This window comes from Lepidochelys olivacea, assembly GCF_965140295.1.
Source record: "Lepidochelys olivacea isolate rLepOli2 genome assembly, chromosome: 11".
NCBI lineage: Eukaryota > Metazoa > Chordata > Testudines > Cheloniidae > Lepidochelys > Lepidochelys olivacea.
Window position 1 is genome coordinate 72197820 of NC_140421.1, and position 9994 is coordinate 72207813.

A 9994-nucleotide genomic window follows, 5' to 3' on the forward strand; every position below is an offset into this window, starting at 1 on the left:
AATAAATTTATTTATGTACAATTACATACCAAAAATGTCTTCCATTAGCTTGCTAGGGCAGACTTGGGCAAATCACTTCTCTGTGCCTCAATGTTCCCATCTGTCATGTGGGGATAATCATAGAATCATAGAAGATTAGGGTTGGAAGAGACCTCAAAGCAGGACCAACCCCACCTAAATCATCCCAGCCGGGGCTTTGTCAAGCTGGGCCTTAAAAACCTCTAAGGATGGAGATTTGACCACCTAGGTAACCCATTCCAGTGCTTCAGCACCCTCCTACTGAAATAGTTTTTCCTAATATCCAACCTAGACCTACCCACTGCAACTTAAGACCATTGCTCCTTGTTCTGTCATCTGCCACCACCGAGAACAGCCTAGCTCCATCCTCTTTGGAACCCCCCTTCAGATAGTTGAAGGCTGCTATCAAATCTCCCCTCATTCTTCTCTTCTGCAGACTAAATAAGCCCAGTTCCCTCAGCCTCTCCTAATAAGTCATGTGCCCCAGCTCCCTAATCATTTGTGTTGCCCTCTGCTGCACTCTCTCCAATTTGTCCATATCCCTTCTGTAGTGGGGGGACTAAAACTGGATGCAGTACTCCAGATGTGGCCTCACCAGTGCCGAATAGAGGGGAACGATCACGTCCCTCGATCTGCTGCCAGAGCTCCTCCTAATGCAGCCCATTATGCCGTTAGCCTTCTTGGCAACAGGGGCACACTGCTGACTCATATCCAGCTTCTCGTTCACTGTAAGCGCCAGGTCCTTTTCTGCAGAACTTGCTCTTAGCCAATCGGTCCCCAGCCTATACCAGTGCATGGAATTCTTCTGTCCTAAGTGCAGGACTCTGCACTTGTCCTTGTTGAACCTCATCAGATTTCTTTTGGCCTAATCCTCCAATGTGTCTAGGTCACTCTGGACCCTGTCCCTACTCTCCAGCATATCTACCTCACCTGCCAACTTAGTGTCATCCGCGAACTTGCTGAGGGTTCAATCCATCCCATCATCCAGATCATTAATGAAGATGTTGAACAAAACCAGCCCCAGGACCAACCCCTGGGGCACTCCGCTTGATACTGGCTGCCAACTAGACATCGAGCCATTGATCACTACCCGTTAAGCCCAATGATCTAGCCAGCTTTTTATCCACCTGATAGTCCATTCATCCAATCCATACTATTTTGACTTGCTAGCAAGAGTACTGTGGGAGACTATATCAAAATCTTTGCTAAAGTCAAGGTATAACACATCCGCCGCTTTCCCCATCTCCACAGAGCCAGTTATCTCATCATAGAAGGCAATCAGGTTGATCAGACATTACTTGTCCTTGGTGAATCCATGTTGACTGTTTCTGATCACATGATTTTTCTAGGGACTGAGGTGAAGCTGACCAGCCTGTAGTTCCCCGGATTCTCCTTCTTCCCTTTTTAAAAGATGGGCTCTATATTAGCCTTTTTCCAATTGTCTGGAACTTCCCCCAATCGCCATGAGTTTTCACAGATAATGGCCAATGGCTGTTCAATCACATCAGCCAACTCCCTCAGCACCCTCGGATGCATTGCATCCAGCCCCATGGACTTGTGCATGTCCAGCTTTTCTGAGTAGTCCTTAACCTGTTCTTTCACCACTGAGGGCTCCTCACCTCTTCCCCATACTGTGCTGCCCAGTGCAGCAGTGTGGGAGCTGACCTTGTTCGTGAACACCGAGACAAAGCATTGAGAACTTTACCTAGTTTGCCTCCCCCATTCAGTAAAGATCCCACAGTTTCCCTGACCACCTTCTTGTTGCTAACTTACCTGTAGAAACCCTTCTTGTTACCCTTCACATCCCTTGCTAGCTGCAACTCCAATTGTGCTTTGGCCTTCCTGATTACACCCCTGCATGCTCAAGCAATATTTTTATGCTCCCCCCTAGTCATCTGTCCAAGTTTCCACTTCTTGTAAGCTTCCTTTTTGTGTTTAAGTTCACTGAAAATTTCTCTGTTGAGCCAAGCTGGTCGCCTGCCATATTTGCTATTCTTTCTGCACATCGGGATGGCTTGTTCCTGTGCCCACAATTAGGCTTCTTTAAAACACAGCCAGCTCTCCTGAACTCCTTTCCCCCTCATATTAGCCTCCCAAGGGATCCTGCCCATCAGTTCCCTGAGGGAGTCAAAGTCTGCTTTTCTGAAGTCCATGGTCCATATTCTGCTGCTGTCCTTTCTTGCTTTTGTCAGGATCCTGAACTCAACCATTTCATGGTCACTGCTGCCCAGGTTGCCACCCACTTCTACTTCTCCTACCAATTCTTCCCTGTTTGGGAGCAGCAGGTCAAGAGGAGCATGATCCCTAGTTGGTTCCTCCAGCACTTGCACCAGGACGTTGTCCCCAACACTCTCAAAAAATTTCCTGGATTGTCTGTACACTTCTGTATTGCTCTCCCAGCAGATATCAGGGTGATTGAAGTCCCCCATGAGAACCAGGGCCTATGATCTGGAAACTTCTGTTAGTTGTCCAAAGAAAGCCTCATCTACCTCATCCTCCTGGTCTGGTGGTCTATAGCAGACGCCCACCACGACATCACCCTTGTTGCTCTCACCTCTAAACTTAACCCAAAAATTCATGCTTTCCTCCTTTTTCAAAGTGCTTTGAGATTCATTGATTGAAAGTGCTATATAAGAGCTAGGTAGTATTTTTACATAGATTAATGGAGAATACCAGCCATGTAACCATGAGAAATAAGGTTATACATAGGTTGCGGGGATTCCAAGCTGACCAGAAATCTTTACTTAATACTAGTAGTAGATGGGGTCTCCAATTTTTAGTTGGGACTTGAAAGATTAATTATGTCCTAAGGCTATGGGTACCTTCAGAAATCCTTTGTCAAATCCTGACACTTGGCTGATCAGCCTCAGAGTTCCTTCAGGAATCACCTCAGCATTTTTAGAGCAACAACTAAGTCTGACAAACTGCCAAGAAAAAAAGAAATGTATACAGACCAGAATCAGAGAACAAAGTTGTCAAAAGGCATAGGACCAGATTTTTAGAGGTATTTAGGTACCTAATTCCCGTGGAGAACAAGCATGCAACTGTATTCAACGTGCTACTGAATATAAAAGGCTTTATTTTGTAGCAACCCTCCAATAGTGTCTAGGTGTTCTTCATTTCCATTTTTGGCATTGAAAAGCTGGTAACTTTGGGTGAAGGGTTTCACTAGTGCTAGGGCATGCAGCTTTCCTGTTACGGACATTCCATCCTTAAAGGCATAAGTAAGATTTTCCATATGCTGCTCAGCATTAAGTTACAAGCTAGATGTATTCAAATTGGAGTGGCCAAATTTTGAGCCAAAAGAGGTTGTGTAAGTAACTTGCCAAGAGCAGCACTGACAGTAATTTATACATAGAGTTGTAATCAAAACCAGGTGCACACAGCCATAATAACTTGTCTCATCCTGGAAAGATGAATGGGAACTATTTGAGTTCCCAGGCAATAACACCTGCAGTCCATATCAGCCTTGTCATTAACCTTCAACTATGTGCATTCAGAGTAGAAGATCATTCTAGGATCCAAGAGCCCATAGTTTTCTTTGGTCCACATTTTAGGTGTTCCTATGTGACTAGATGTCCTGCCTTAAATTAATTGTATGTAATGTTCTGCTGCCCAGTTTGGCACCGAATCAAGGAGTAGATGCCAATTGCTAGTTTAATTTTTAGTCCCACATGGCTCATTTTGGTATTTGTCATCTTTTCACAGGATGGCACATCGATTTAGACAACTGGATATGAAGGTACTTTGTTTTTGATTGGTCTGGGGAATATGTGGCTATCTGATATGACAGCTAGTGGCATATATAGAAACTGGACCCCCGTATTTATGCACTGTTTACACTTAACTGTAGTCAGATATTATTTTCTTAGGGCTGTACTTTCAAGGTATTGTCCTGTGTTGGGGGCAGCGTGGAGGTACGCTGCCCAGATGTGCATGCTAGGAGGCACTGTGCCTCAAGCAGAAAACTGTGTGTGTGGCACAGACCTCTGATAAGGTTACAACATCCACATGAGGTCGCTTAGATGCTAAAAAGCATCTAGTTGTGCTGAAGAATGAAGGAGCAGATATTTTCTAAGCTCTGCAAAGGTGGAGAGAGGCCACGCTGTGCTGCTGCTTCTAAGAGCTTTATTAGGTAGGATTTAATTTCAAAATAGTGCCTTAAACATGTCTTAAATGAACTGCCTCAAAGCAATGTACTTGTCAGACCTGTTGCTTGATTACTAGAAAACCACTGGAGAGTTCTAAAGCAGAAGGGGATGTCAGGGTTGCATAGTACTGAGCAAGGTGTCTTCCCCATTGTAAATACACTTTGAAGGCAGAAACTTCATAGGGCAGCGTGCGCTGTCGCTTGTCCAGTTAATTCCATCAAGCAAGATTCTGATCCCCTTACAGCACCTTATCCATGAGAAGTCCCACAGACTTCCCAGGAAGTAAGTTATGTCTCAGTGCGGGTAAGGGTATCAGGTTGCCCCCAGAGTTTGCTCTGTGTGCATCTGAGTGAAAGAAGCATTGGAGGAAACCAATGTAAAAACATAACAATCTTTACAGTAGACTGGTTTCCACAAAACTCCAATGACCAGATCCCATCTCAGGAGTAAATGCAGATTCAGAGTAATTTGGAGTCAGTTGGTTTCATGATACCTGCTTGTTAAATGCATGAAATATGTATGCATTAGGACTCACTACATTTATTGACTGATGAAAATTGTAATTGTTGTTGTCCTTCCAAATGGACTGTACTGGGGCAATGTTTGAAGAGGCACTTCTATTGCTCATTAGGGCTATTTCCCTGTGAAAAATAAATATAAGCACTGCATTGTTTATCAGCACAGCTGAGTTTATCTAGTAAATGCAAATAGCAGTTGGCTAATGCTCAGTCACTAACAGCCGGCATTCAGAGGGTAACCAAAGAAACAGGAGCTTAACTTGGAGGTGCCATGGGAGTTATTGTTACTGTTTTACAACCATTCCCGGGCATTTTAAACGACTTACTGCTTATTTGCCTCATACATCTCTCTGCCTGTTATCCAAGCTGCAAAAATGCCTTGGAATAAGCTAGGCTGGCTTCAAACTAACATGAATCTTGATTTGTTTTTGTTTTTAGCTTAATGATCTGAAAGGCCTTCTGAAAGAGATTGCTAACAAAATAAAATAAAAGCAGCTTGAAAGCAGAGGAGGCAAACCTCAGCAATGTAAGCTCACTTTATTGACTAACATACAAGAGCATCTCCGGTGCTTAAATGCATCTGTCTAATAGAGAGGAAGGGTTCTATCTGACATTGGTTACTGATGCTTCTATTTATATCTTCAGCATTAAAAAGGGAACACTAGGCCCTGGATTTCTTTCTCACTTGGTCATTCTGGATTAAATCCAAGGATATGCTGTCACCATCTTTAATTTCCAGACGGTAATTTAAAAAAAAAACAACCTATTAAACCCCATAAGAATTGTCTTGTTTTGACCCCGGGTTTGCTGAAAAGCTCCAAGCTGAACCAATTTATGTATTATTTATGCTAGAGGTCCCAACTGAGATCAGGGGTCCCATTGTGGTAGGTGCTGTACAAACACAATGAAAGTTCTTGTCCTGATCAGCTAAATCAAAAAGACAGACCCAAGGGGATGAGAGAGCATGGATTATTATTCCCTGGGACTATGGCATAGAATGTAACTTACCCAAAATGACATAGGAAGTTTATAGCAGAGCTAGGAACTGAACCAAGATTTCCCAAGTCCTAAGCTAGTACGCTCACCAACAAGGCTATCCTTTCTCTCTCAGCAAGTTATTCACTTCCTTTGATAGATTTCCTTATTCTTCTCCAGTTTGTGATTGTCTGGTGTTACTGAATGGTGTGAGGGATTCAGAGCCCTTGGGATAGCAAAAGGAATTTAAGATGCCTGACAAAAAGACTAGAGTGATGTAGAACAACATCAAAACTAGCAATGACTGGCATCTTCCTTTGCAGAGAAAACGGAATAAGAAATGTGGTTGTGTGGAAGTGAGGACTATCTGGAATTACTATGTCAAACTAAACTTTAAAGCAGGGGTGGGCAAACTATGGCCCGCGGGCCACATCCCATTTATTTCGGCCCTCAAGCTTCTGCTGGGGAGTGGGGTCTGGGGCTTGCCCTGCTCCCACGCTCCTGCCGGAGAGCAGGGTCAGGGGCTGCTCTGCACATGTGTACCGTGGATCCGTGTGGCTCCCAGAAACAGCGGCATGTCCCCACTCTGGCTCCTACGTGGAGACACGGCCAGGGGGCTCTGCACACTGCCCCCACAGCTCCAATTCGCCAGGAACTGCAGACAGTGGGAGCTGCAGGGGCAGTGCCTGCGGACGGGGCAGCGTACAGAGCCACCTGGCCGCACCTCCATTTAGAATCTAGAGCTGGGACATGCCACTACTTCCGAGAGCTGCTTCAGGTCAGTGCCGCCTGGAGCCTGCACCCCTGAGCCCCTCCTGCGCCCCAACCCCTCATCCGCAGCCCCACCCCAGAGCCTTCACCCCCAGCCGAAGCCCTCACCCCCCTGCACCGCAACCCCCTGTCCCAGCCTGGAGCACCCTCCTGCACACTGAACTCCTCATTTCTGGCCCCATCCCAGAGCCTGCACCCCTAGCCAAAGCCCTGACCCCTCCCTTCCCCGTGCCCTAAAACCCTGCCCCAGCCCTGATCCCCCTCCTGCCCTCCAAACCCCTTGGTCCCAGTCTGGAACACCCTCCTACACCCCAAATCCCTCATCCCCCAGCTCCACCCCAGTGCTCGCACCTCCAGCCGGAGACCTCACCCCCTCACACCCCAACCCCCTACCCCAACCCTGTTTCCCCTCCTGCCCTCCGATCCCCTCATTTCTGGTCCCACCCCAGAGCCTGCACCCCCAGCCAGAGTCCTCACCCCCTCCTTCACCCCAACCCCAATTTCATGAGCATTCATGGCCCGCCATACAATTTCCATACGCAGATGTGGCCCTCAGGCCAAAAAGTTTGCCCACCCCTGCCTTAAAGGCACAGGGCTCTCTTTCAGGGATTGAAGAGATTTGTTCCTTGTAGAGAATCATTTTGGCAAGTGCAAAATGAACCTTAAACACTACCAACTCAATTCTCTACTCGCTCACAGTGGGGGTATGATTTTATACCCACTTTGCACAGAAGTAAATGATTATATAAGGCGCAATGCCAGAGAGACCCATGGGGGTAAACTGCACAGTTCCAGGAAAGGGCTTAGTCTCTCTAGTCCTTAGCCACATCCTTAGATGTAGTAAATCTGAAGTCGTTCAGCTTGTAAGTTAGCTCAAGTCAGGTAAAAGGTCTAAACTCTAGTCTGGTAGCTTGGGGACTACTCTGGTTCCTAAGTGATGAAGTATAATGGAAGTTGAGGATGCCGGGTCCACCTGAAAAATGGTTTACTGCTTGCTGGCAGCTCAGTGAAATCTTCCTGGTGCTGTGAATGCTCTCTTGCGTATGAGCTGTCCAGGTTCTGAAGCTGGGCTCCCACAAAAAATGACCCAATGTACTAACTAATCTAGATTCATGTGAAGGGCAGACAAGCCAATGCCTCCCAAGAAGCTGAAGCTGTATCTTTGTAGTACTTTGGCCAATCAGAATGATAATGTTTACATCCACGCTGCGCTCGTCTGGTACAGGGGGAGATCACTGCATACAATGCAGTGCATCGGAGAATCAGGCCCAGCACCTGCAGAAGATGCTGAATTGACAGCCCCAAAACTTCGCAATTCTGCCTCTGCTCTTACTTAATCTAATACACATCAGAGCTGCCACTCTTCCTCATTTCTTAGCACAGCAGCAAGCCCATTTTATCCCTGGTAATTTGTTAGGATTAGACCCCTGGATTCCATGTTGACAGGTACTGGAACGAAAACAAAATGTGTCAACTGACTGCAGTGGGAGATTTATTCTAAAATTCTCTTTTTATTTTCTTTGCTCACGCAGGTACTGACTTGTTCACACTAATTTCTAGGAGATGTCTCAAAGTGAAATGTATCCTGCGACAAATGGTAGCACCTGGGAAGGAGTGAGGAGGATGCATGGTGCTTTTAAAATGACATTTCTGCTCTTCACGTCTCAGAGCTGTGGGCTCTGGTCTCTTTTATTTCCATGGTCATCTTACATGATGATGATAAAAAATTATCCTCCTAGTTGAGCTCCAAATTCCAAAAGCTGATCTGTTGCTTTTCTTCTCAGTCCTTCGTTACTGGCTGTAAGCAGGTAGCTCTCATCAGCTGCTCAGAGATCACTTTCCTAACTCCAAGAATTCTGCTGCCAAACCACTCTGGTTTGAGTCTCGTGAACGGATCTTCACCCAGGCATCAACTAGACACTCAAGTGCAGATCCTCAGAGGTGTTTAGGCTCCTAGCTCAAAGAAAGTTAGGAGCCTAAATTCTTGAGGATTTGGGCCTCATTGTTTCTTTTAATGACCCCCAATGATCTCCTCCCCTGCCTCCCTTGCTACCCACATAGTGTATTTCCAAACCCTGACTAAAGTTTTACACGCTGGTGTATGAAGATAAAAGGCACTCCTGCCTTCCCTAATAGGAAATATTGCACTCAGCATCCAAAACTAACCTGCCCCCTGGATTCCTGGTGAACAATAAAGACTTCTTCAGATTAGGCTGAGATACTGTTTTGTAGCCCAGACTCTGAGTGCCCACACCACAGGGCTGAAGGCAGGCAATTCACAAATAAGTCTAATAGGATCACTACTTGCTGCCTCAGTGATGTTTTGCAAGGCCCTGATATTGCATTTGGTTTCACTTGTTCAAGTTTCTGTATGGCCTGTTCGTGTTCTGATTCATTAACAAACAAGAGGTGGTATATGATTCACCGCTCATTTGATGCAACAGCAGGGCTAGCTCCTGGTATCACAGTAGTTTAGAAAGCAAGTGTCCCCAGCTAAGTGTTCTTTCCTGGAAGGGAAAGGGGCTTCTAAATGCAATGCTGCCTGTAGCAAGATCCGCTGGATGACAGCTTGGCTCAACCAGAATGGCTCTGCCTTTGTGTTACATGCTGAAAGTCTTCCAGAGAGCCAAGCCCTAGCAAGCCATTAACTCAAATGACTGCTGTGTTGTCTCTGCATAAGAAAACAACTGAATATATTTTCCAGGGGAAGCATTATTAATTGCCTGTTACAGTAAAACTTTTTAGCATCTTGCTGTTCACATCTTTGCTGTTTGATCTGCTATCAAAACTTACCAAATGCACTGAAACAGGTCAAGTTCAGTGTTGATTACAACACCAATACTAAGGGGGATATCTGTTCAGCAGTGCAACATAAGATTTCAGTCGTCGGAAATTGGGAAAGCTTGTCAGGACATACTCAGACTCCCACTGACTTCAGTGGAAGTTGGATTGGGTCCTAAATGACTAAGAGAAATCTACTTTATATAAATGGATTTTCATTTGTCACTTGTGTCTGCCTTTACTGTGGCTAATGTGTCTTCCTTCCATTTTTATTGTCTGCCGTGCCGTACTCTATGGTACCTGTAACAGTGTTGTTCCCCTGCATATTATGCTGGATGTAGCTATGAGTAGTGTAACAAAGAATCAAATGTACCTTTATGAACATACACATTAAATAGTAAGTTAACTCTGGCTTCTTGCCTTATTTCAGGGTGGGAAGAGATAAACAAGGTATTTTCCTAAGCCAAGTAGGTTCTGCTACCTTGCTACCCCTGTGACACTTTCTGTATTTCTTTGTCTAATCTCATTTCTACAGGCAAGTGTTCTGTGTTATTGCCAGCTACATATCACCCATTGCCTTACTCTAGGAATTGCAACACAACTGAGACGACTTTGGGAATAATTAGGGAAACAATCGCACTAGGCACCCATCTCTGTTTGAAAAGGATTCTCCAATGAGAGGAAAGACATTCTGATGGTCAACGCCAGTGGGATTTCTCTAGGGGGTGTGGCAAATTTGCCAGCACTACTATGATGGGTCCCATGCTTTCTCTTCTTGTG

General features: G+C 45.4%; 1 protein-coding gene across 1 annotated transcript in view; it reads left to right on the forward strand.

Annotated features, from left to right (window-relative positions):
- Nucleotides 1-9586, forward strand: part of TRPM8 (transient receptor potential cation channel subfamily M member 8) — a 129947-nt gene extending 120361 nt beyond the window's left edge. The window contains exons 24-26 of the mRNA XM_084643494.1: nucleotides 3727-3760; nucleotides 5126-5213; nucleotides 7966-9586. Coding sequence (XP_084499620.1) covers nucleotides 3727-3760; nucleotides 5126-5176 — 85 coding nt within the window. The 3' untranslated portion in view covers nucleotides 5177-5213; nucleotides 7966-9586. The remainder of the gene's footprint in view (nucleotides 1-3726; nucleotides 3761-5125; nucleotides 5214-7965) is intronic.
- The last annotated feature ends 408 nt before the right edge of the window (nucleotides 9587-9994 follow it).